We start from the raw sequence: 27,818 nt of genomic DNA, 5'->3' as shown, positions 1-27,818 counted from the left end.
CAGTCAAGTCCTCATCCCTTTCTTCACCTCATTACCATTAAAGAAAGCCTCCTCTTGGGTCCCCATGCTCCAGTCTGGCTCCCTTCCCATGCATCTCCGCTGCAGCTGTCAGTCATTATTCTAAAATGCAAATTTGACCATGCCACTCTGCTTAAAACTCTTCAATGACTATGCTAACATTAAAGATGAAGCAGATTCCATAGCTTAGCATTCCAGGTTCTCGGTGACACGACTCATGCCTTTCTCTCCAGCCCCCTTTCCTCTCCCTTTCCCACCAGGTTCCCTTATCTCTTCCCCAGGCTGAGCCTCACAGGGGAAGTCTCATTTCAGGCCTCCATGCCTTCCCACAGGCTGTGCTCTCTAGTGGGAATGCTGGCCCCCAGGGTCCCAGCCCTCATTTAACTCCTACTCATCCCTCACTTCTCCATTGAAGGGCCCTCTCCTCTGTGCAGCCTTCCTGGACTGCCCACCTGTCACTCACATTTGATTTAAATGCCCCCGATTCTGGGCTCCCCTAGCAATGGTTACACTTACCACAATATATTGCAATTAATTTAACTTTGTCTCCCTCATTTACTTGTAAGTTCCTCTAGAACAAGGAGTATTTTACTTTGTATTCTCAAGATTTAACATGGTGTCTGGCATAAAGTAGGCTTTTGATGAATAAATGAATGGTATGGAAGGAGAGGTTAGCAGGCTCAAATGCAAATGACAGAATCATACAGAAATATGCAACAGCAGTGAGAGAGTTCACACTGGATGTGTTTACTAGCAAATGACCCAGAAACTGCCAAAATCTCCAAAGAACTCCAAATCAACTCTATGTCTCGAGACAGTCACACCCACTGGCAACCCAGACACAGAGCTGAGCTTCTCTGGTGGAATGAAGTAGCATTTCTTATCTTCCCCCATTTAACCAAAACTTTTCTTGCTCTGTTCATAGAAATTAGTTTTTTATGTAAAAAGTACATGATGGTACAAATTAGAATGTTTTACTATATAGTGTATTTTTGCATATCTTAACATAAAATATGTAAGACAGTCAAAAGATTATGATTATTTAGAAGGGGCAAGCTTAAAGAGACACACATACCATGGGCAAAGGAAACTAAAAGGAGTGGGATTGGGCAGTGACAAACTCCAGCTAAGCTCTAAAGTGGAGAGGCACAGTATTTACCTTATTTCCCTCATTTTCTTTCTAAGAGTAAAACTCCAAGAGGCTTTTTCTTTATAATTTCACAGAAATAAGAATAAAATATGTTCATAAAATTATTTTAACAGAATATACATTTTTAAGTATAAGGAATTAACGTGCCTCTTATATTTATCCCATTATGTATTTGCTGGGAGTTGACATGTATTTTGAACTCAGTTGGGTATTCCCTGGACTGGTGAATTGAAATGGATATTCTTGATTACACGTCACATATTCCTAACACAGATCCCAACAGATTCTGAAAGCACCAAAAGGATCCAGTGTAATATCTCAGGCAATTTAAATTTACTGTATTTTCTTGATTGATAGAGGCTACCCTATCACTGGATTAATAATTTTAAAAACATATTTCTAAAGTCAAAATTAAAAATACCAGTTAGTTCATTTACAGATAGCTGCTAAATTCTGAAATCTACTTTCTAAAGCCTAAATTAAACATTCCAATAGACACATATAATGCAATCCAAAGGCCTGTTTTCCTAGATGAAAACAAGGATGACCAACTATAAACTAAAGACTCCTCTAGGGCTTATCTCCTTACAATTCTAAAATCCCACTCCTGCACTTTCCAACCACACATAATTGTAATGCTAGCCAATGCTTTTTAACTCATGCATTGCCTTTTTTTGTCAACATTCAGCAGCAAGAAAAGTACAACTGGACCTCTTGGTTTTAAAAGACACTGGGGAATGTTCGTTAAAATGAATAATTGATACCTTTGTGCCCTACTTTGCTCCCGAATGCGTGTAAGACAGCTATAATCAATATGTAATTGATTTTTCTTGCTCCCATGCCCCTCTCTTCTTCTTTGTAAGTGAACATCTTCATGTAGACTTTGTTTTAAATGAGAACCAACTATGCATTCATACTTAGAAAAACAATTAGTCCCCCAAAGAAGGATGAGGCATGATCTATTCATTCAACAAACATATATTGAGTTTCTGCCAACTAGATGGCCATGGTTGCAAGCTTACAGTCTAACGGAAGATAACAAACAAGTAAACAGGCAATTACAGCAGAATGAGGTAAATGCACGACCAGAAGATGCAGAATGGACGCCTCAACCAGAGCTGGGGGATTAGAGAAGGTTCCCAGAAGTGAAATTAGCTGAAAATTCCAGGAACTGTATGCCATTTGAAGGCAACATAGATAGCAACAACACAAAAATGCCAGGTAGAGTCAATCCGAATAGAACATCCAAGTGAGAGTCAACTTCTCAATCCAGATGTGACACGTGGTTATCTTACCACCATACCCACATAACCCACAACTGGCCACAATTTACCCAAATGCCACTTTCTATAACCTAACGTTTCTAGTTTCTTTTATTTCTACATATATTCAACTTTCTCCATTCTATTTCACTCTCTTTACCAGTCTCCCAGTTATCTTGCATTTCAACTCGGTCCCACAAACATTTATCAAGAGCCTATGTGGGAAACGGTGTGACAAATACTGGATACAGGGCAGAAAGGCCCCAGTGCCCTCCCACAAGGACTGCATGATCACAGAAGTACAGGACTAAGAAGAGCCACGTGACTAACCACTGATCATTCCACTGCCCACAAATTTTGCAGAAGTGACCTAGCACTCACAATCCTGCCTGTACAACAAATATCCTCACTTGGAACTTATCTTAAGCTGACATATTTTTCAGACCCTGAGTCTGTCACATTCTGAAGACAACAGCACGAACTCTTGACACCAAAGCCCTTCCCTAACAGTTGAATGCTTTTCCTCTGTCCCTTCGAGTATTCATCCTGAAATGGTACACTTCCTGTTTCCAGAGGATACTGATATTTTCTTAACTCATTTCTACATTATCACTGTCCATATACAACCACAACACTGGGACCAAAGACAAATAACAAGTTTTGACTCTTTGCTCTTCCAAAAATCACAAGATAAGTGAACGCGTGGGTGAAATTACTTCTTTTTTTAAGAGAGAGGGTCTCACTCTGTCACCTAGGCTAGAGTGCAGTGGCGCAATCATGGCTCGCTGCAGCCCCGGCTGATGCGATCCTCCCACCTCAGTCTCCCAAGTAGCTGGGACTATAGGCACACACCACCACGCTCAGCTAATTTTTTAATTTAATTTTTTTTTTAGTAGAGACGGGGTCTTGCTATGTCACCCAGGCTGGTCTTGAGCTCCCGGCCTCAAGCAATTAGCCTGCCTTGGCCTCTCAAAGTGCTGGGATTACAAGAATGAACCACTGTGCTAGGCTCGGAATTGCTCTTTAATGTCTCTTCCAATCCTAAGATTTTTAAAATTTTGTGGCATAATTGAAGTCATTTTTCTTTGAGAATTATAGGTGGGTAAAATTATCCCAGCCTAAGATGTTATTGTAAAGGGAAAATAGGTCAGCATTTCAACATTTGGTTTTTCAAAGCTGCCAACATAATCTCACTGTCAATGGGCAGGGATGCAGCTGCATGTATAAGTAAACTGGGCCTGGGACATACTTGGTTGTAGTTTTCCAAACACAGGGTTTTACTTTAAAAGATCAACTGAACACAAAGTTTAACAGACAAAATAAAAAAGAATGACCTAAATGTTTTGGACTGTATAATACTTCACATCTGAGGATATGTAATTATTTTGCTCTCCTCCCCAAAATTGAATCTTAATTATGTTTTGAGATCTGAGTACTATAAAATATAAAAATTATATTCCATCTTTTAGGTATCTGGAATAAGCATTACAGACATGCAACAAAGCTATGCCTACCCTCATGTGCTACCTAACTTCATACATATCTTCATATCTTCGATGCACCCTGCTTTAAACCTCCAAAATGGGGAGTTTTTCAATGAGATACATAGCTTCACAACAAATATCTCAATTTGCAGCTTAAGTTATCACTCTATTCATGAAGAAAAGAAAGTTACATCTCTCAAGTCTTGCAACATTAGGGAAAAGCACACCCAAAGCATCCTCAGTCTTTTGAGCCAATGTTCTTTTCTACTACTATGGAAACAGCCTTAAGGTCCCAGGAAATTCTTCATAACAAGGAGCTAACCATCTGGATTTGAATCTGGTGTTTACCACTTCATAGCTGTGTGACCCTGGCAAGCAATTTAACCTCTCTGGGCACTAGTTTCCTCATGTTAAAAAAGAGAGAGAGAGAGAGATCATCACAACACCACCTTCCTCAGAAGGTTGTTGTCATACTGCAATAATTTCCTCACCTGACCCCATTCTCTAGTAACTCTGAAACTAGTTACTTTGAAGAATTTTGAAAGGGTACTGGAATACAGGAAAACAAACATGGTGAAGCCACTCGGTTCTAAAGAGAAAGGTTTTGTAATTGCTATGGCTCAATGGGTTGAGTCACATTTAATTAAGTCTGGAATTTTCAAGGACAAAAACAGAACTTCCCAACAGGACACCTAAGACAAGAAAACATGTAGATTAGAGCTGAAGAGCCCCTAGGAACTTGCAATTAAGGAGTAGGCTGGTAGCAGTAAATCACACTTTATTGAAATGGGGGCGAGGGGGACAGATTCCTCCATCAACTAAAGCCAATCTTTTCACATTATCCTCCTTCTCAATATTTCATATCTACTGTTGAATCCAGGGTGAATTAACTCTGAACTATGTATAAATTTGAGAACACTGGGTGAAGAGAGAAAGAAGAAAAGAAGTGAAGTCCAGTGAAGAGAACAGTCAGTGGGCATTGCTAAATAACTCTGAGCATCTAAATACATGACAGTTTGTAGATGTGGGGCATACAGAGTGAACCCCTCCATTTCCAGTGACTTACTCATAACTAATGTTGTATATGGCTAAAAACTAAAACAGTCACCCAAGCAACATCAGTGTCATTAGAAAGAGAGGAATAACCTGATACCAAAAAAATGCGATGACCCTTTTGAAGACAACTGGTTCAGAAGCTGTGAATCATTCTGAAACAGCTAAAGGCCAAACCACATGGACGCCACATTTAAATAAAATACATACACACAACCACCAAAACAAAGTGATGACTTGTCAGAACTCTAGTTCTGCTTTCCCTATCAGGTCTGCTGGTGATGTACATAATTAATTTTAAAATCATACTCTGAGTAAGGTAGGTTCTTGGTAAGTAAAGACCTCTAGTTCTCACTGGAAGGTTCCTATCTTTCCAGACCACACCTGCAGATGTCATTAACAGTTTATGGCCCTCATGGGTGATACCTTGGCCCAAAGTACAGCAGCAGGAAAGGCCTAAGTTGAAGCAGCTGGGGAAGCCCAAAGCAACAAATGCCTGTGTCAGCAGACTCATGGCAGAGGAAGTGATTGCTGCCGGCCATGGGCCATCATCCTGCCTTAAACTCCCTGGAGTTACAAGTCACACATTACCACTACTCTTAACACGAAGACCTGTGCAATTCTGTGTCCTGTCCTCCTTCACACTCCACCTTTGAATGCTGCTCAAAGTATTCTGAATTTCCGGAGACTCCAAGCCACTAAAGATGGGATGCAAGTGCATAAATCTTCAACACTGTGAAGCCCATCGGCTAGAATAAGGCCAGCCAGGTGAAATCACACTCCATCCCCTCTATTCAGCCAACCATTATTTTCTTTCTCTAGGCTTTTTGGGTCGCCTCTCACTGCCTGGTCTGAGAATTACTTCTCTTTCCAGATCAAGAATCCCTTCATTCTTCCACATGTTTGACACTTGCCCAAGTAGTGATCCTGTCACTGAGATTTCCATTTCTCACATTCGCTTTATTTGGGATGTGTTGAAAGATCTACTAGGTGATATCTACAAACTTGCATGACCTCACCCAATATTTTAGAATCTCAGTGGAAAAGAGTCCTGTTTACAGAAGCAGCATTTTCCCAAAGGCCCACCACTCTACACACAAAGTGGTAGGTACGAAGCATCCATTTGCCTTCTCCCAAGATATAGAGAAGAGATCACAATAGGAAATCTACCACGCCTCAAAGGATGCAGACTTGGAATGCTCTGTCTCCTGAGCAGTCTGGGTACCTCCTAGAGATATAGGAGAAAGGCAGACACTGACAACATCAACAGGCGGAGGGCAGAGAGAGACAAGGGTGCCTTCTGGGCAAAGCTGCTTATGGCTCTTGTCTAAGAGAGTGCTGCTCTCTGGGCCTGTATTCTGTGTGTCATCTTCCGCCACTCCACCCCCAATCTATTTGCCAAAGACCTCAAGATGTTTCTAAGAGGTTCTAAATTATTGACAAACCTAGGGAAGATGCTTTTGAAAACATTATATACAAAAAGAGACCTGTTCAGCTACTGCAAACACTTGGTCATTAGCATTTTCCTTTTTAAAGTGAAAAGAGGAAAAAAAAAAGCCTGCCTCTGTTAAATAATAATGATATTCACAGAACAACAGACACTGAAATTCCAAAGTTCACCATCTTGCCATCTTTACTCACCCCTAGCCATCTTGCTCCTTTATTGGCAGCCTGTTGAATCTGGACTCTTTTGAGGGTGACATGGTAAACAGCTCCTTCCTCTACCTCTTCACCCCAGTCCTGAATCGAGCTCTGCCAGGGACGGGATAAAGAGAAAGAAAAAGAGTATTTTTTCCTCTCTGCTAACCACAATCTATCCCAGCTGCCTTGCTGCTTACAACAGCACTCAGGGCACAAGATGGGCTGTTCAAAATAAATATTACAATCCGAGCAATACAAGACACATTTTGATAGAGGGAATGCTGAGATTTTCTTGGCTTGTAGCCCCTTCCTGTGGTATCAGGATCCCCAGACTTTTCCATTTAGTTATTTCTCCTAGACTTGCTCACATATCTTAAATAGTTTGAAGTCTTTTTCTTTATAAAGAAACTAGTTTAGTCCTGATTAACTTGTCCCCCTTAAGAGAAAGGAAAAATAATTCTTTGTAAAAAAAAAAAAAAAAAAAAAAAGAAAAGAAAAAGAAAAGAATAAGTTTGTACTCTTTAAAGTGGCTAAGTCATTGAAGAAACCAGATTTTAAACTCAGACACAAACAAGTGTTTAAAACGCCAAGAGTCCTCACTCCTTTGGAAGTGAAGTGGTTTGCTTGTCTTTTTCTCCACATTGTTTTGGAGCCCACAAAGTTAGCGGGGGTGGAAAGTTTATATTTCCGTAAAATAATCTGGCAAGTGCAGAAAAAGCAACACATCATCAGGCAGTTTCTACTAAAATCTGTGCAGCGAACCCCTGGATTTCCATGTCCCCAGCTAAACCTGAGGTTTGTGTTAAAGAGCCGCTGGGACGCAGCAGCGCTGCGCGGTTCACCCACACTAACAATTCTTTTTCCTTCAAAGTTCTCCCCTCCTGACATGCATCTGGCCCCAGGCACACCACAGGCAATTGCTAAGAAAGTAGGTATGGTTGAAAGGGAGAAGACACGCAGAGAGAGAGGAATACAAAGCGGAGTGAGAGAGCTTTAGCTCGCAAGTATGGAATCGGATTGCTTCGTTCACTCCGAGGGAGTCCAAAACACGCCCAGCCAAAGCGGGAGAAGATTCCCCACCAGAGAAGCCTCGGGAGAAGGCAGAGAGCTCTCGTTACCATTTTAGCTTGCCAAAGCAATTTCATTCTCAGTTTTCTCTCCGGTGCGCGAACGCTGCATGATGCGCCCTGCTCGGAAGCCAAGGCAGTGTCTGCTGGGCTCAGCCCGCGGCGCCTCGCCCGGTCCGGGTCCCGAGCGGCCGCCGCACACAGACACGCGCCGCGCTGCCCCCGCCGCTGCCGGTGCGCGCGACTCGGGCCACAAAGGGAGCGCGGCGAGCGAGCGAGCAAGCGAGGAGCAGACTCCTCCCCACGCCACTCCGTGATGTAAGGCTTTCCTGTTTGTGCTTGTGAGCACACTCTCCCTTTCTTCAGTCCCATGGATAAAGTCAGCATGAAAGCGTTTCTCCAGCGCTGAAGGTGATTGGGAAACAACACTTTCAAGTTTATCAGGTTTTCCTGACGGTCACCAGGTGCCAAAATAGAATTGAGTGTGGGATGGAGGATTTGTGTGTCTTCTTCCCTCGCTAAAACAATGGAAGGAGAACGTCCGAAAAACTTCCATTATCTGCCTATTATCTATTTTGATTTTACAATAATTAAGTCAGAATGACCCCAATGAGAGCCGCAATACTAGAAGCCAGGAAGTTTTTCATTAGGACAGAGGATAAGGTCAGAGGACACCTGGGTATTCCAAAACCGTGTCCAGGGGCTATGCCCTCTCCTGCATCAGCACACTGCCAACAGGAAATCGCGCTGGGCTTTTCACCACCCATTATGATAAGGCTCAATTACCGAGTAACTGGCCATTGTGGGTGGGAAGGGAACAAAACAGTAAGGTTTTGCTGGGACTGACGGTGTCCTAGAGGTTCTGTGAGTCTTTGTGAGTAGCCACTATGGGTTGAGTTGCTTGTACTGTAGGGACACAGTAAGATCATAGCCACAGGAAAAAGCTCTTCATCAGATGACTACCAGCAGGAGTTTTATCATAATGGAAAGATCTACTATAGGGATAAAAGATTATTACATTTTTTTAGATCTAGTTTTAACAAGTCAACAGCAAGAGATACCAGATAATGCAGTCAAACTTGACACCTGCCAGAATTCCACGCAAATTGCAAATACCTTTAGGGCTCATGTCTTTCATACTATTCACCCTAAATGAATTTAATCACCTTCAAATTAAAAAAAAAAAAAAAAACAGGTCTCCCACTAATTGCCATACTATGACATAAGCCTGGGTTTTGGTTAATAGTAAATATATCATGAGATGAAAATTTAGAAAATCAAGTGTACCGATGTTCCCAGGAGAGCAGAATAAATGACAACAAGGGCACATTAAGGAAAAACAAAAGGATCTGTGGACACTTGAGAACATCTTCAAGTCATTCAGCCAGGTTATCCCCATACAACCAGAACCTAAGGGCACAGTGACTGTATAGAGATGAGATGCCCTTTTAGCAAACTGAAGTGGTTGTTCTATAATGTAAAAAACAAACAAAAACACATAGACTAAATCCTTCTATGATGATCAGGACACAATGTTGCTGGGAACCAGAGGAAAATCATGTGGAGGCCCTATCTCCCTGCTTGTCAAGCCATCCTCAGGAACCCAGGCCCACCTCTAGAGGACCTATTAGGTGATCTTGGAGACCACAAAATGCAACTGAGGACAGTTAAACAACCTGTAAGATTAACTTTGCCACTACTTTAACCTGATTTTTGGCTACACATTTGGCAGTAACTGAAATGTTTCCATTCCAGGGATATTAAGCAGTTTCTTCAGCCTCACTCTTCCAGGAAACCTTCCTGGACAGAGTGGCTTATAATTCACAAGGCCCCACTCAGGTTTCAGATCTACTCACGGTTCTCTGTACTCCAATTCCCTGGCTGGCCACCTAGTGTGTAAAGGGGAAAGAACTAGCTTCAAGGCAAGTGAATACAGCTTCACATCCAGCCTTGCGGTGAGTGAACCTGAACGCCACTACCCTGAGCCTTAATTTCCTTATCTGAAAAATGGGACAAACACCTACCTGAAAGAGTTTGAAAGAGGATCAAATGAAATAATGCATGCAAATCATCAAGCCCATGGTAAGTGATCCAAAAAAGTTCCACTGCCTCCTTATTGCACTTACTGCCAAACCATATCTATCCAGACTCACTGAAAAGCGTGTTATGTATGCAACACTAGGAAATCTGAAATGATGTCTTCTCATGGAATTACTTTAAAATTTCAGAGAGGTTTTCCAAGAATAACTATTTGTATTTATACCTCACAATGTATTTAATTTTGTACAAATGCTGTTCTGCAAAAAAAAAAAAAAAAAAAAAAAAAAAAAGAGGCAGACTTTATGCTAGATAGAACAATTGTGTGTTGCAGTTTACAAATTTTTTAATATTCATTTAAAAATATTTCATCAGTAAGCAGTTAAGTCCATATTACCTTATTACCTGTACCTTTGGGTTTAAGTACTCCTGGTCAATATGTGGGAAGACAAACCAGTAAGCCATTTATAACTCAGTTGGTGTTTCTTTACTACAGTAGCCTTCCCGCGACCTAACAGAGTCCTGAGAGGATAGGTCAAGTTTAGTTAAAAGATCAGGAATGTTTTGTAGTTTTTAGAGAGCAAGACTTGCATCTCTTTGGTTCAGTTGATTGCAAGGTACTTTATTCTGATACTATTGTAAATGGGATTGCTTTGTAAATTTCATTTTTAGATTGTTGTTAGTATATAGAAACACATTAATTCTTTATTTTGCAATTGACTGAATTTGTTTATTAGTTTGCAGGGTTTTTTTTTTTTTTTTTTTTTGCTGATACACCTAAATAGAAAGACATCCCGTGTTTACAGATTGAAAGACTCAATATGTTAAAATGTCCATATTACCCAAAACTTTCCACATATTCAATGCAATCCCTCCCAAAATTCCAAGTGTATTTTTAACAGAAATGACAAAAATAACCTTAAAATTCACATGGAACTACGAAGGATCCTGAATAATCAAAGCAATCTTGAAAAAGAAGATTAAAGCTGCAGATCTCATGCTTCCCTATTTTAAAACATATTACAAAGCTAGAGTAATCAAAACTTTATGGTACTGGCATGAAGACAGACATACAGACCAATGGAACAGAACAGAAAGCCCAGAAATAAACCCAAGCGTATGTGGTCAACTGGTCTTCAATAAGGATGCCAAGAATACACAACAAGGAAAAGATAGTCTCTCCAACAAATGGTGCTGGGAAAACATTTGTACAAAGACTAGATCACATGCAAAAGAATGAAATTGTACATTTATTTTACACCATACACAAAAATCAATTCAAAATGGATTGCAGACTTAAACATAAGACCTGAAACTATAAAACTCCTTAAAGAAAATTGTTATAGTTTGGTTTGCTTGACCCCTTATAATCTTATGTTGAAATCTGATCCCCAGTGTTGGAGGTAAGGCCTAATGGGAGGTGTCTAGATCATGGAGGCAAACCCCCATTAATGGCTTGGTGCCATCCTCAAGGTATTGTGTGAGTTCTCACTTTATTAGTTCCAGTGAGAGTTGATTGTTACAAGGAGTATGGCCCCCATCTCTCTCTCGCCTCTTCTCTCACCATGTGTTCTCTGTACATGCTGGCTCACCTTCCCCTTCTGCCATGAACTAAAGCAGCTTGAGGCCCTCACCAGATGCAGATGTTGGCGCCATGCTTCTTGTGTACAGCTTACAGAACCATGAGCCAAATAAACTTCTTTTCTTTATAAATTACCTGCTCTCAGGTATTCCTTTATAGCAACACAAAGGACTCAGATAAAAATATAGAGAGAAAGCTTCATTATATTGGCCTTGGCAGTGATTTCTTGGATATCACACCAAAAGCACAGGCAAGAATATTAAAATTAGAGAAGTGGAACTACATCAAACTAAAAAGCTTCTGTGCAGCAAATGAAACAATCAGTAGAGTGAATAAATGACCTATGGAATGGGAGAAAATATTTGCAAATCATGTATCTAATAAGGGGTTAATACCCACAATATTTTAAGAGCTCTACAACTGAATAGAAAAAAAAACCCAATTTTAAAACAGGCAAAACACCTGAATAGATATTTTTCCAAAGAAGACATACAAATGACCATCACATATATGAGAAAGTGCTCAACATCACTAATCATCAGGAAAATGCAAACCAAAACCGTACTGAGATATAACTTCACACCCATTAAGGTGGTCATTATTACACACACACACACACACACAAACAAGTGCTGGAGAGAATGGGGAGACATTGGAACCCTTGTGCACCGTTAGTAGGAGTGTAAAACGATGTAGCCACTATGGAAAACAGTATGGAGGTTCCTCAAAAAATTAAAGATAGAACTACCATATAGTCCAGCAATCTCAGTTCTAGGTATTGACCCAAAATAATTCAAGTTGAGATCTGAAAGCGATACTTGCACTTCCATGTTCATTGCAGCGTTATTCACAATAGCCAAGATGTGGAAGCAGCCTAAATGTCCATCAACAGATGAATGGATAAAGAAAATGTGGTATAATTAAGTATTAAAAAGAAAGAAAATCCTGTCACATGCAGCAACATGGATGAACCTTGACGACATTAATCTAAGTGAACTAAGCCACTTACACAAGGACAAATACTACATGATCCCACTTATATGAGGTATCTAAAATAGCCAAACTCTTAGAAGCAGAAAGTAAAATGGTGATTGCCTGGGGCTGGAGAGAGGGGAAAATGGGGAATTCCTGTTCAGTGTGTACAGAGTTTCAGTTATGCAAGATGAATAAGTTCTAGAGATCTGTACATTGTACTTACAGTTAACAATAATGTACTGTACACCCAAAAATCTGTTACGGGGGGGAGATCTATATTTAAGCATTAGTATGTTGCTAGGAATAGTTTTGTGTTGCCATATTTGGTGGGCACTGACAGTAACAACAGAAAAGTTCTAGCATATAAGAGGAAAGAGGTATGGAAGAGCACCAAACTGGGGAGAAAAAAATTTTTCTTGCTTTACAGTTTTACCAGAGCCAATAAATAAAGAGCAAATGCAAGCAGCTGGTGTGTTGATTCTTTAAGAGAGTCTGCCTAGAAATGGAACTATATAATATATATACCCTATTCATTTATTTATTTATGTAGTCATTGGTCTCTATGACACCACATTTTTCTACACTTTATTCTACCTCTCTGGCTGCAAGAAGAAGTAAAAAATACAAAAGTTATGACAGAATGTACTTATGTAGGATGATACGGAGTGATATTTATGTGTCTGGATAAGTGATGGGACATTTAGCATATGAGTTTAAATTCTAGCTCTAGATGACTTGCCAACCAAGAGTCTGACCCTCACTTCTCACAGCCTTATTTTCCTCATTTGTCTCTTGTCATGCTTATCATGAGGATTAAATGAGATATACTACATGAAGTTTCTGATAGTGCTTGAAACATAGGAGGCATTGAATAAAAATGTATCTCCTCGCTCTACTCTCACACCATTTCCCTTTAATGTAATTTTGTATCTGTTTACTGCTTTTGGTTTGTAACCTGAGTGTTCTTTATACTTTTGCCTGGGTAAGATATTATATTGCATAACAGAAAAGTAAGGACAGTGAAAGTATAATGGACACTGTACTTCGAAATAAGTATGTAATAAAAACTTGTCTTAAAAACCATATATCTGATAAGTGGTTAATATCCAAAATATATAAAGAACGCATACAACTCAATAGCAAACTAACCAACCTGATTTTAAAAATGGGACAGGGGACTTGAACAGACAATTTTCCAAAGAAGACTGACAAATGGCCAACAAGAGTATGAAAAGATGCTTACTATCACTAATCATCAGGAAAATGCAACAAAACCAGAATGAGATACCACCTCATACCTGTGGGGATGGCCATTATCAAAAAACAAATGATAAGTGCTGGTGAGGATGCAGACAAAAGGGAACCTTGATACGCTGTTGTTGGGAAAGTAAATTGGTATGGCTACTATGGAAAACAGTATGGTGATTCCTTAAAACTTAAAAATAGAACTACCATATGATCCAGAATTCTAGTTCTGGGTATTTATCCAAAAGAATTTAAATCAGTATCTCAAAGAGATATGTGCACTCCCATATTAATTGCAGCATTATTCACAATAGTCAAAATATTGCAGATACAATTATTATTCAGCCTTAAGAAAGGATGAATAATAGCCAAGCGCGGTGGCTCACGCCTGTAATCCCAGCACTTTGGGAGGCCGAGGTGGGCGGATCATGAGGTCAGCAGATGGAGACCATCCTAGCTAACACGGTGAAATCCTGCCTCTACTAAAAATACAAAAAATTAGCCAGGCGTAGTGGCAGGTGCCTGTAATCACAGCTACTTGGGAGGCTAAGGCAGGAGAATGGTGAACCCGGGAGGCAGAGCTTGCAGTGAGCCGAGATTGTGCCACTTCACTCCAGCCTGGGTGACAGAGCAAGAGTTCGTCCAAAAAAAAAAAAAAAAAAAAAAAAAAACCGGGAAATCCTGCCATCTGTGGCTACATAAATGGACCTGGAAGACATACTAAGTGAAATACACCAAACACAGAAAGACAAATACTGTATGGTCTCACATGTGGAATCTAAAATAGTCAAGCTCATAGAAGCAGAGTAGCATGGTGATTGGCAGGCTAAGGGGGTGAGAGAAATGTGGTGATGATGGTCAAAGGGTGCCAAGTTTCAATTATACAAGATGAAAACCTTCTAGGGATCTACTACAGGTCTATAACACAGTGCCTAATAGCTACCAATACTATACAATATACTCAAAATTTTCCAAGAGGGTAGATCTTCTATTTAAGTGTTCTTCACATACACACACAAATAGTAAGAATATGATACTAATAATAATAAAGGAGAAAGGAGGAAGCTTTGGGAGGTGATGATATGTCTATGGCTTTGATGGTGGTGATGGTTTCATGGGAGTATACTTATCCCCAAACTCATCAAGTTGTATACATGAAATATGTACAGCATTCTACATCTCAGTCATACCTCAGTAAAGTTGTTTTTTAAAAAAACTTGCCTTGGAGATGGCAATATCAACATAAAATGGTAAGAAATGAGAAGGCCTTGGCTTTGTCATCCTCAAACTCAAGGCTGCACTGTAATGTCCTATGCCCAGTCAAAAGTTTAGAAGAAAGCAGTCCTGAGAGGGCAATAATAATAATAATAACCATGCGAAGAAAAATAAATAAGTAAGAGGGCAGGATTTCCATTCCACACCTTAGTACTACTGAGCACAAATTGCCTCTGTTTACCTATAACCACTACCTAAGCAGACTAATGTGAAACTTCTCCCACTCACTGGTAGTGGACCTTTGAACAAAACTGATAATTGTCCTTTTGCAATATTTTACTCATAAACTATAATAAAGATTATAGATCCATAAAAACTTTTGGAGGAGGACATAAGCAAATAAATCTGGTACTTCTTGATTCCTTCCTCCAGCAATATGAAAGCATTGTCAAAACACAAGGTATTTAGTTCTTCCAATGTCCCTATGAAATGCTTCTCCCTAGGTTTGCAGGCTGCGTTCCTTACCAATCAACTTTCCATCTTCAGTTTTCCATTATCAGTTGGGCATTCTGCTATAGTTGTTCCTAGCTATGATAACTGTGGTTTCACCTGCTTTTTCCTCGAAGTTTCAACCTTCCTTTGCAAAGGGTAAAGAGCCAGTCATGTTTGGTTGAAGATGACCAGGCCTCTGAAAACTCCTTAACCAGTAAGCAGTTGCTTCCATTTTCTGAAGGACCCAGTTGATTTTGTTAGTTATCACATAAATACTATAAGGTATGAGTTTAAAATTCTCAATGCTCTGTTATTACATTTTTATATTTAGGCAAGCAAATTACAAGTCCATTTTAGGCAGACCTTTTACAACGAAAGAAGGAGGCTGCCCTAAGGTATAGAAAACGAAGACAGAAGAAACAAGCAAATAGCACTCAACAGATGGTAGGCCAAAGGCAGAGAGCTCCTCGGGCCATGATGGCAAACATTTTTCAACTAATAATTCACCAATTGTTGGCAATTATTCTTTTTTTTTTTTTTTTTTTTTTTTTTTTTGAGATGGAGTCTTGCTCTCTCACCTAGGCTGGAGTGCTGTGGCACTATACCAGCTCACTGCAACCGCCACCTCCTAGATTCAAGCGATTCTCCTGCTTCAGCCTCCCAAGTAGCTGGGATCACAGGCGCCCACCACCACGCCTGGCTAATTTTGTATTTTTTGTAGAAACAGGGTTTCACCATGTTGGCCAGGCTGGTCTCAAACTCCTGACCTCCAGTGATCCACCCGCCTCAGCCTCCCAAAGTGCTAGTATTACAGGCGTGAGCCACCACGCCTGGCCAATTGTTGGCAATTATTCTTAATCGTTGATGATGCTCTCCTGAGGAGGAAGCTGGATACTGAAATACTATTTGTAACTTGGACTAATGAGCATTATTACCTCATCTAATTATATATTTCTGTAAAAGAAAAAAAGGACAGCCCACCAGAAATTTGTTCACATGGTTGAAAATATCAAAACATACAACCATCAACTCAGAAATAATGCCACGTTGTGTGATATATAGTAAAATATCTGCAGAATGGGAGCTGGGTGAGCTGATGCCATGAAGACTTTGACCAAGATTGAGGAAGGAGTTACTGGGCAATTAGTCAAATCATATCTTTTTGTGGGACTGAAGCAATCTCCTTTTTCATAATAGTGGTATTGAAATGGTACTGAAAACCAAGATAAACTAGAACTTCTATAACAAAGTAGCTAAGAGTAAAGGCTCTGCAGTTAGAGACAACTAGATTTGAGTCCTAGACCCAACACTTCTCTCTGAGGCAAGGTCTTTAACACCTCTAAGCCTATTATTAAGAAAATAGGGATACAAGCCGGGCACAGTAGCTCGAGCCTGTAATCCCAACACTTTGGGAGGCCAAGTGGGTGGATCACAAGGTCAAAAGATCAAGACCATACTGGCCAACATGGTGAAAACCTGTCTCTACTAAAAATACAAAAATTAGCGGGGTGTGGTGGCACACACCTGTAGTCTCAGCTACTCGGGAAGCTGAGGCAGAAGAATTGCTTGAACCCAGGAGGCGGAGGTTGCAATGAGCCGAGATCGCACCACTGTACTCCAGCCTGGTGACAGAGCGAGACTCCATCTCAAAAAAAAAAAAAAAAAAAAAAAAATAGGAATACAAACACCTTCCTCACTGGCTTATAGCAGGAATTAATTGAGATAATTCACAGCATGCCTTTAGTACAGTGCCCAGCAGCATACATAATGTTTTCTATTATCTAGACACTAGATACTAAACTCTAGATACTAGATAATGTTGTCTATCATCATCATTATTATTATCCGTTACTACTACATGTTAGGTCAATGAATTGCAAATGCTTAGGAGACTATGTTAAAAATTAGACCCATATTTTGAGTAGCTCAAGGTTCTTTAGCTTGAAGCCAAATGCCATGATACAGAGATTACAGCAAGAATTATAAGCCCCACACACTGTCCAGTCAATGAGCAACATTTACTGAGTTGCTACACAACATAGAAAAACACCATGCTTGATTTTCTTGCCCACTTCAATTTATCCTCCACACATTGACCACAGTGATCTTTTCAAAACCCCATACTATCCTTTCCTGTACTTAAATCCCTCCAGTGGCTCCTCATTGCTAAGTATAGAAACCTAAAGCCTTTTCACATGCCATAGGGTCTTGCCCAGGTTGGCCCTTGCCTACCTCTCCAGCTTCCTTCCACTCATCTACCTATACTCTTTGGGCTGCGGCCACCCCAGTCTTCTTTCAATGTCTTGAACATATCTGGCTCCCTCCCTTTACAGAGCCTTTGCTCGTATGGTTCTCCATCTTTGGGACATTCTTCCCTGTTCTCCTCTCCCACCTCAGTTAAATACCCCTATTATGTGCTCTCATGGTACCATATTCCTTTCTTTGTAGCTCTATCACAGTTGTAATTTTACACCTAATTGTATGATTATTTGATAAATATCTGTTTCTCCTGTTTCTCCCATTAGACTGTACACTCTATCAAAGCATGGGTAATGTCAGTTTTTTCTCATCACTGTATTTCTAGCACCTCACACTGTGCCTACCACATAGCAGATGCTCAATAAATAATTTGATGTAGATAGATACCATGCTATAAATTCAGTAAGCGTGGCTGGGCATGATGGCTCATGCCTGTAATCCCAGCACTTTGGGAAGCTGAGGCAGGAGGATCACTTGAGCCCAGGAATTCAACACCAGCCTGGGCAATGCAGCAAGATCCTGTCTCATAAAAACAAAATCAGCAAGTGCTTAGTAATTATAGCTGAATGATATAAATAAATCTTAGATATTGTCTCTACCTTAAAGTTGCTTGTACTCTAAAAGCAGAGAAAAGGCATAAGGTAAATGACTACATGATGTTACAAAGCCACACATCAGCAAGTACAGATTAAGAGAGCAGGGCAGACTAACAATGTGGCCCTGAGACACTGAGAAAATGAGTCAGGTAGTGCTCACTCTTAAAGGACCAGGTAATTTCAGCTATTATTAAGGCTGTGTTAACCACTACCTTTGAAGAAATACAGAAATATGTTTGGGGAGGAAGAAAGAGGAGTCTTCCAAATGGCATATTCAAAGGAGATAGAAAGAGATGATATTTTGGAGAAGTGGACCATATAGTTCAGGTAAACAAGGTGTGAATAAAGTAGCCAGGTGACAGGATTTTTAAAAATTTTTCTTGAAAGATAAATGAACAGTGTGAACAAGAGGACGTTTTTATTGATACATATTTATGAGGTACATATGATAGTTCGATACATGCATACAATGTGCAGTGAGCAAATCAGGATAATTAGGATATCCATCATTTCAAACATTTAACATTTATTTCTGTTGGCAACATTTCAAATAATCTTTTAGCTATTTGGAAATATACAATAAATTACTGGGCACCCTATAGTCACCCTACTGTGTTATCAAACTGTGACTATATTAACTATAGTCACCCTACTGTGTTATCAAACACTAGAACTTAATCCTTCCAACTGTACTTTTGCACCTATTAACCAATCTCTTCTTCATTCCCCTCTCCACCTTTCCCAGCCTCTCTGGTAACCATCATTCTACTCTCTTCCATGAGATTAACTTTTTTTTAGCTCCCACATGAGTGAGAACATGCAATATTTGTCTTTCTGTGCCTGGCTCATTTCACTTAACATACTGACCTCTAGTTCCATCCACATAGCTGCAAATAACAGAATTTCATTTCTTATGGCTGAATATTATTCGTGTTTGTGTGTGTGTGTCCACATTTTCTTTACCCATTCATCCAATGATGTACACTTAGGTTGATTCTATATCGTGGCTATTATGAATAGTGCTGAAATACACATGGAGGTGCAGGTAGCCCTTTGATATACTAATTTCCTTTGATATACTGATTTCCTTTCCTTTGGATAAATACCCAGTAGTGACATTGCTCAATTGCATGGTAGTTCTTTTTTTATTTTTATTTTATTTACTTATTTATTTATTTTACAAACTCCATGCTGTTTTCCATAATGGTTATACTAATTACACTTCCATTACACTGTATTAGAGTTTCTTTTCCTCTGCATCCTCACAAGCATTTGTTATTTTTTGTCTTTTTGATAAGTCATTCTTTTTTATTTGTATTTCCTTGATGATTAGTGATATTGAGCATTTTTTTTCATATACCTGTTGGTGATTTGTATGTCTTTTTTTGAGGAATGTCTATTCAGATCCTTTGCCCACTTTTCAATGGAATCGTTTTGTTTTGTTTTTTCCTGTTGAGTTGTTTGAGTTCCTTATATATTCTGGATATTAGTCCTTTGTCAGACGAATAGTCTGCAAATATTTTCTCACATTCTACAGGTTGTCTCTTCACTCTGTGGATTTCTTTTTTTTTTTTTCCTGTACAGGTTTTTAGTTTAATCTAGTCCCACTTACCTATTTTTGTTTCTGTTGCCTGTGCTTTTGAGGTCTTAGCCATAAAATCTTTGCCCAGACTAATGTCCTAAAGCATTTCTGGTAGTTTTATAGTCTTAGGTCTTATGTTTAAGTCTTTAATCCACTTGAAGTTGATTTTTATACATGGTGAGAGATGTGGTCTAGTTTCATTCTTCTGCATATGAACATCCAGTTTTCATGGCATAGTACTGAAGACAGTATCCTTTCCCCATTGTATGTTCTTGGTGCTTTTATCAAAAGCCAGTTGGCTGTAGGGATATGGATTTGTTTCTGATTTCTCTATTCTGTTTCGTTGGTGTATATGTCTGTTTTAAAACAAATACCATGCTGTTTTGGTTACTATAGCTTTGTAGTATATTTCAAAGTCAGGTAGTGTAAGGCCTCCAGCTTTGTTCTTTGTGCTTTGGCTATTCTGGCTCTTTTGTTGTTACATACAAATTTTAGGATTGCTTTTTCTATTTCTGTGAAGAAAATTGGTATTTTGGTAGGGATTGCATTGAATCTATACATTGCTTTGGGTAGTATTATTATTTTAACAATATTAATTCTTCCAATACATGAGCATGGAATGTCTTTCCTTTGTTTGTGTTCTCTCTTCAATTTCTGTCATCAGTATTTTGTAATTTTCATTGCAGAGATCTTTCACCTCCTTCATTAAATTTATTCCTAGGTATTTTTCATAGCTATCATAAATGGGATTGCTTTATTTCTTTTTCAGCTAGTTCATTATTGGCATATAGAGATACAACTGATTTTTGTATGTTGATTTTGTATCCTGAAACTTTACTGAATTCCCTTATCAGTTCTAAGAATTCTTTTTTGGTGGAGTCTTTAGGTTTATGTATATATAAGATCATGTTGCCTGCAAAGAGGGAGAATCTGACTTCCTCTTTTCCAGTTTGGTTCCTCTTATTTATTTCTCTTGCCTGATTGTTCTCGCTGGGACTTCCACTACCATGTTGAATAAAAGTGGTGAAAATGAGTATCCTCATCTGTGAACAAGATGATTCTAATACTTATCCATAGGTTAGCTTAGAGTGGAGAAAGGACATAGGAGAGGATATTACAGCAATGTATACACCAAATAATTAACACCTAGGCTGAACGAGGCAATATAATAACCCTTACATTGAAATAAAGAAATGAATCTGAGTGATATTTAGGAAAAATAAATGTTACAACTTGATAATAGGCAGCATGTTGCAAGTAAATGACAGAGTAAAGCAAAACAAACAAACAAAAAACACCAAAAAACTGCAAGGTTTTAAGACTAGGACACTGAGATTGTGGCGAGGACATAAAAATAAAGAGAAAATGAGAAGGTATAAGGCTTTGGGAAAAAATATCAGTTCAGTTCTGGGGATAAAGAAATTGGATATATTGAAGAGTGGTAGAAAGGAGAGATAAAGACTAAAAACTGAAGAAAGCGACTTGTAAGTTAGTACATACATATACATGAGAAATTATTTGAAACCATGAATTCACATGATTCTTACTTGGAAAATGAGCAGGCTAAAAAGAGTCTCAATATGCACCCATCATTGAGGAAGGAAAAAACAAAAATAATCAGGGAAACGAGCAAGAGGGAAAGAAGAGCAAGAAGAACTTGAGTTATGAAAATTAATGCTGCAATGTCAGACACATTAGCATCAGTCTTGGAATACAGTCAATGGACTTTAGAATACTTCAGGCAGGAGATTTACCTCCTACACTTATCAAAAGATGATGCATATATTTTAAGAGAGCTTTCCCTGTTTAAAAACATACAAAAGTTTTTAAAAAATTATCACCAGTTATTCTGTTCTATGACACTCTTCAATAAAACACAACCGAAGTTAATTGGAAGTCTTAGTGTGGTCAGTTACATAACACTAGAATTGCTGAATAGCTTAAACACAGTGTTTTCCCAGAAATATTTGTCTTTTGGATGAAACCAAGAATGGAAAGTTTCTGCTTTAAAGGAGAACTTTTGAGAAGGTGGAAAGAAAAAAAAAAACATATATAATGGAAATATAATTGTAGCAAAAATTAACCAAAATTCTACAAATATAACTACTCACACAGAGACACACCAAAACACAAAGAAAAGGGAATTTTACCACTTCAGAAAATCAACTGTGGATTGTATATCAATTAGATAACATCTTTTTAAAAATCAGAAAATATCTCATATGTTGCCTTTGCCAAGAACAAATTTAGACAGATCTTTGGTTTCTGTTATTTTCCTATTAAACTGGCAGAATCATCTCATAATGACCCACACTGATCCTGTTTTGTCTAGTACACAAAGTGAGGTCTACAGAATGAAAATGTTTAGTTTGGGGAGGGTGAAGGGAAGGAGTAGTTACTTTCGTTTATTCAGCTTCTTCTAGATGAGTGAATAGCTAAAGGTCTAGAAAGCTGCACCCAGCTCTCACCCCTACCCTGATGCTTCTCCCATTTCCTCTCTCTTCTCTCCTTCCCTCCAGAGATTGTGTGTGTGTGTGTGTGTGTGCGTGCGTGCGTGCGCACATATATATGTGGTCTGTGCTATGTGTGTATATATCGTGGGAGGGGAGAACTGATAGAGTGGGTTGGCCTTCATTTCAAACTTCTATCATAAGAATTAATGACTTATTTCCAGAATAACATAAACCCAACAGAAAGGTATTGTAAAGAAATAATGGTGCAATGGTATTTTGTGGCAACTTTATAGCCAAACAAGTAATATACTTTTCCTGATAGCTAAATAGGTAATATAGTTAACATTGTTCCAAGAAATTTCTCTTTTATAAGTTGTTAGAATGCCTTTCTGTTAACTTAGGGTATCCTGTGCCTCAGGAAACCATACCACCCTGGTTGAAGGCTGCTTGACCTTGGCATAAGAACCAGCTGGCATTCTTATCATATATACCTAACTAAGGCTAAGTTATTAGTCTTTCCCACTTGAGAAGGCTTGAGGGTAAGGCGTGGATTAGACAAGCAGTGAGAAATTGTCCAATTTGATTAATTCTATAAATCCATACCAGAATCAAGCTGCATTACAGGGTCCAGAAGGTCCTCAAATCAGTTCAGGTACCCAAAAGAAATTAAATTGGCTTTGGGTGTAGGTTCCAAGGATTCCAGGACAAAAGTGGACCTACTGGGATTGTGTCATGTCTGTGAACCATGGGAATGAGGGCATCATCACAGGACGTTGGAGCATCAAGATAGCAAAAGCTTGGAGGCTGGGCACAGTGGCTCACGCCTCTAATCCCAACACTTTGGGAGGCTGAGGCAGGTGCATCACTTGATGTCAGGAGTTCGAGACTAGCTGTGACCAACATGGTGAAACCCCACCTCTACCAAAAAAAATTTTTTTTAATTAGCTGGGTGTGGTGGCAGGCGCCTGTAATCCCAGCTACTCGGGAGGCTGAGGCAGGAGGATCGCTTGAACCCGGGAGGTGGAGGTTTCAGTGAGCCAAGATCATGCCACTACACTCCAGCCTGGGCAAAAAAAAAAAAAAAAAAAAAAAAAGGAAAAGCCTGCTTCTGACTATTAGATTGGTGCAAATGTAATTGCGATTTTTGCTATCACTTTTAATGGCTAAAAATGCAATTACTTTTCCACCAACCTAATATCCCAAAGAACAAAGCTGCCACACCAGTCCATGACTGCCTATCTCTGGATTGTTTTGTGACAAAGAAAATTCCTTCTTGTTTAAACTGGCATAAATCTGTGACAAGCAGCCAAACCTATATTCCAATTAATATACCTGGTTAAATAGAACAGAAATCAGTAGAGGTAAAGGAGCCATTTAGCCAAAGCCTTGCTTATAATAACATCACAAGACTTACTCTGATGTACTCTGATTCCAAATTGCTCTGGTCTTTGCCTACTAATTATGTAATGAATATTTATTTTGTGACCACTATATACCAAACACTGCGCTACACATGGTAGAACTTTTTGTTGTTGTTACTGTTTTTTGTTTTTCTGGGTTTTTTTGTTTTTTGAGACAGAGTTTCACTCTTGTTGCCTGGGCTAGAGTGCAATGACACAGTCTGGGCTCACTACAACCTCCACTTCCCGGGTTCAAGAAATTCTCCTGCCTCAGCCTCCCAAATAGCTGGGATTACAGGTGCCTGCCATCACGCCCAGCTAATTTTTTTTTTTTTTTTTTTTTTGCATTTTTAATAGAGATAGGGTTTCGCTATGTTGGCCAGGCTGGTCTCGAACTCCTGATCTCAGATGATCCACCACCTCAGCCTCCCAAAGTGATGGGATTACAGGCATGAGTCACTGCACCCAGCCAGTAGAACTAACTTTCAACATGACAGACATAGTACCTGCCTCATGGTGCTAATGGATTAAAGAGAGAAACAGACAAAGCACTTACACTACCATATGATAAATGTTGAAAGAAAAGCTAAGAGTATACAGGCTAAGCCCATAGAATTCAAGAAAGACTTCCCAAAGAAAACAATCTCTAAGGTGACATCCAAAAGATGAGGTAGAATTAATCAGAAGTAGTAGAGGAAGGAGTGGGTAGGGGAAGAGAGCAATCGAAGCAGAGAAGACAGAATGGGAGAGTTAGAGGGATCACAGATTAAAAAGAATCCTGGACATGCCCCCCTAGTTCACACACATGCCAAATAAGCTAATACTGTATATTTTTCCTAAATAAGAATAGCAGTACATCTTCTCTTCTTGAGCACTAATTTGTTTTAATATTATAATATACTGTGTGTATGTTCCTTGGAAACATGAGATATGTTTTTGTTTTATTTTATGTAATCCCATAATCCCTCAAAGAATCCTCTGTCAAGGGCCAGGTAAATAACTATTTTAGTGACCTCAACAGAACATGTACTGTGCATAAAGTACTGAATGATACATACTGCTCCTGGATCTAAAGTAAGGGAGGTGTGATGGTTAATTTTACATGTCAACTTGACTGAGCCAATGAGTGTCCAGATTAAGCATTGTTTCTAGGTATGTCTCTGGAGTTAGATCAGCATTTGAATCAGTAAACTCTGTAAAATAGATTGCCCTCCCAATGGAAGTGGATATCATCTAATCCATTGAGAGACTGAGTGGAACAGAAGGAGAGGAGGGAGGAATTTGTCCCTTTTCTCCCTGCCTCATTGCTTGAGCTGGGACATCTCATCTCATCTTTTAATGTGCTTGGACTGGGATTTACATCATTGGCTCTCCTGATTCACAGGTCTTCTGGACTCAGACTGAATTTCGCTGCTGGTTGCAGACAGCAGATCATGTGACTTCTCAGCCTCTGTGATCAGTGTAAGCCAATTCCCAATTAAATATATTCCTATTATTTCTGTACCTGTAGTGAACCCTGGCTAGTACAGGAGACAGACAAGAGAATGAACAAAGTAAGCAGGTAAAAGGGAAGCAAGTGAGTGTAGGCTTCTTTCCTACTCCATTTTGTGTTGCTATAAAGGAATACCTGAGACTGGGTAATTTATGAAGAAAAGGCTTATCTGGCTTATGGTTCTGCAGACGCATCACCAGCATCTACATCTGGTGAGGGCTTCAGGCTACTTCCACTCATGGTGAAGGTGAAGGGGAGCTGTAAGAGATCACATGGTGACAGAGCAAGCACTGAGAGCGAGCGGGGAGGCGCCAGGCTCTTTTTTTTTTTTTTAACAATCAGCTCTTGTGGGAACTAATCAAGAACTCACTCACTACAGCAAGGATGACACTAAGCCATTCACACGAGATCTGCCCCCATGACCCAAACACCCACTTTAAGCCCCACTTCCAACACTAGGGATCAAATGTCAACACGAAGTTTGGAGGGACAAACATCCAAACTATAGCAGCTTCTACGGAACCATCCTGACCCTAAATCCCAAATTCAAATGCTAGTGTTACCGTTTGCTCCATTTAATTCAGCCACCTTAGCACAGATCTGGCACATATCTGGGGACAGGAATACAGGCTGGATGGAAGGGCCTCTTTCAATTTCCGCCTTGGAAATACTTAGGTGTTAGTGCTATCCTTGACCGGGAAATGGAAGAGAACATGATATTGGGATCTCTCTTGAGAGAGGAAAAAAGACAGCTTTAGAAGTACTGAATGCTGTGAGCCTTCAGACAAAGAACTCATACCCCATTGAGGCATCCTGAAGGAGACTTAAAATGTGAGTAGAGTTTTAAGGTGGTAGGGCTGGAGTTTAGTGAAGCAACACAGGAATGAAGAATAGAGCAATGCAAGCAGAGAAAATAGTGTGAGCCACAGTTAGAGGTCAAATGTGAGGCCATCACAGACTGGGCACTGGGAAGGAGGTCCACCCAGTCAAGCCACCTCTTGCTCACTCTCTCATTAGCTCATTCCATGAGTTGTAGTGATGGAATATGTCACGTGACCAAGTGTAACTTGTCCATGTTCTTCTGTGCTAGGATGGTTTGTTTGAGATTTACATTACTTTGAGCAGGTCCCGATTATCTACAATTTAATCACTACAGCATGTTTATCACCTACTTGCAGGTATAAATATTTTTGTATTGGCAATAACTAGTGTTTTCTGTCACTTTTCAATTTGCAAGGTGCTTCTCCATATATTCCCCTAATACTCACAATGAGCCCCAAATGTAGAGGTATTACTATCTCCATTTTATGACCTAAAAAACTGAAATATCAAGACTACAGACAATATAAATGCTGGGCCAAAGTCTTAAACCCGTCTTTTGACTCCAAGTATTACAATACTCTAAAAAGAATTTTTTTTCCTTAGAACATTTGTTCACATCATTGCTATTTTTAATATTATTTAGGACTTAGGGCATTTTATGAAGTGCATTAGTTCTTCATATTCATTATTACAGATCGAGTGCCAGTGTGACACTCAAAGGGAATGCTCATTGGAACATTTTAGATTTCAGATTTTAGGATTAGGGATGTTCAGTTGGTATAATGCAAATATTCCAAAATCTTATAAAAATCTGAAATCTGAAACATTCCTGGTCCCAAGCAGTTTGTGTGTGTGTGTTGTTTGTTTGTTTAGAGATAGGATTTCAGTGTGTCACCCAGGTTGGAGTTCAGTGGCATAGTTCACTGTATCCTCAAATTCCTGGGCTCAAAAGACCTTCCCACCTCAGTCTCCTGAGTAACTAGAATTACCGGCATACATCCTGATGCTCAGTTAATTTTTAAAATATTTTTTTAGAGATGGGATCTTGCTATGTTGCCCAGGCTGGTCTCAAACTTCTGGGCTCAAGTGATCCTCCTGCCTTGGTCTCTCAAAGTTGTGGGATTACAGGTGTGAGCCACTGTGCCTAGAAAAAAGCATTTTTCGTATTTTATTTCATTGATTGATTGATTGAAAGGGTCTTGCTGTGTTGCCCAGGCTGGAGTAGAGTAGTATAATCACAGCTCAAACACTGCAGCATCAAACTTCTGGGCTCGAGCAATCCTCCTGCCTTAACCTCCCAAGTAGCTGTGTCTACAGGCACACACCACCATCCCCAGCTAAGTTTTCTGTTGAGATGGTGTCACATGATGTTGCCCAGGCTGATCTCAAACTCCTGGCCTCAAGAGATACTTTAGCCTTATCCTCCCAAAGTGCTAGGATTACAGGCATAAACCACTGTACCTGGCCAAAAGCATTTTGAATAAAGGATACTCCACCAGTAATTAGAGGTCAATTTACATGGTTGCCAGCACTCACAAATTACATTCTTGATGAGTGTCTTACCCTTTTCATCCTCAATGCCTCTATGCTGGTTCAGGTTCATTTCACCTGGCACATCTGCCCCATTCATTCATTCATTCATTCATACAATTATGCAGGCAGCTATTATGCTCCAGGTACTGTGCTGGGTGCTGGGCATGACATAAGGACCAATACAAGTTCCTATTTTCAAAGAACATACAGTCTAGATAGAGGATAGAGATAATAGGACCTCAAAAATAATGCGAGAAATGCTGTAGTAGAGCAGGCACAGATGTGGCCCCTAGCATCAAGGAGAAGCACCTAATCCACAGTCAAGGAGTCAGGTGTGCCTACAGCTGAGACCTTAATAGGAGGCAAAAGTTAACACATGAAAAAGGGGAGAAATATTCAGTTCAAGCAAAGGAATGACATGAGCAAAGGCACGGATGCCAAATAATACAAAGTAATTTCA

The 27,818-nt window shown here is 39.6% G+C and overlaps 1 protein-coding gene across 2 annotated transcripts in view; it reads right to left on the bottom strand.

The window, feature by feature from the left end:
* The window catches only part of RGL1 (ral guanine nucleotide dissociation stimulator like 1), a 126,340-nt gene extending 118,378 nt beyond the window's left edge, over nucleotides 1-7,962 (bottom strand). The window contains exons 1-2 of one of the 2 annotated variants that reach the window (XM_010368949.2): nucleotides 7,727-7,962; nucleotides 6,609-6,719 (exon numbers count right to left, since the gene is read on the bottom strand). In XM_010368949.2, the coding sequence (XP_010367251.1) occupies nucleotides 6,609-6,719; nucleotides 7,727-7,753 (138 nt within the window). In that variant the 5' untranslated portion in view covers nucleotides 7,754-7,962. The remainder of the gene's footprint in view (nucleotides 1-6,608; nucleotides 6,720-7,726) is intronic. The other variant, XM_030935218.1, reaches the window with a different exon arrangement.
* Between the last annotated feature and the right edge of the window lie 19,856 nt (nucleotides 7,963-27,818).

Source organism: Rhinopithecus roxellana, chromosome 8, assembly GCF_007565055.1.
Source record: "Rhinopithecus roxellana isolate Shanxi Qingling chromosome 8, ASM756505v1, whole genome shotgun sequence".
In the NCBI taxonomy this organism is placed as follows: domain Eukaryota; kingdom Metazoa; phylum Chordata; class Mammalia; order Primates; family Cercopithecidae; genus Rhinopithecus; species Rhinopithecus roxellana.
Note: the sequence above shows the minus strand (reverse complement) of the source record. Positions and strands in the feature narration are given on the sequence as shown.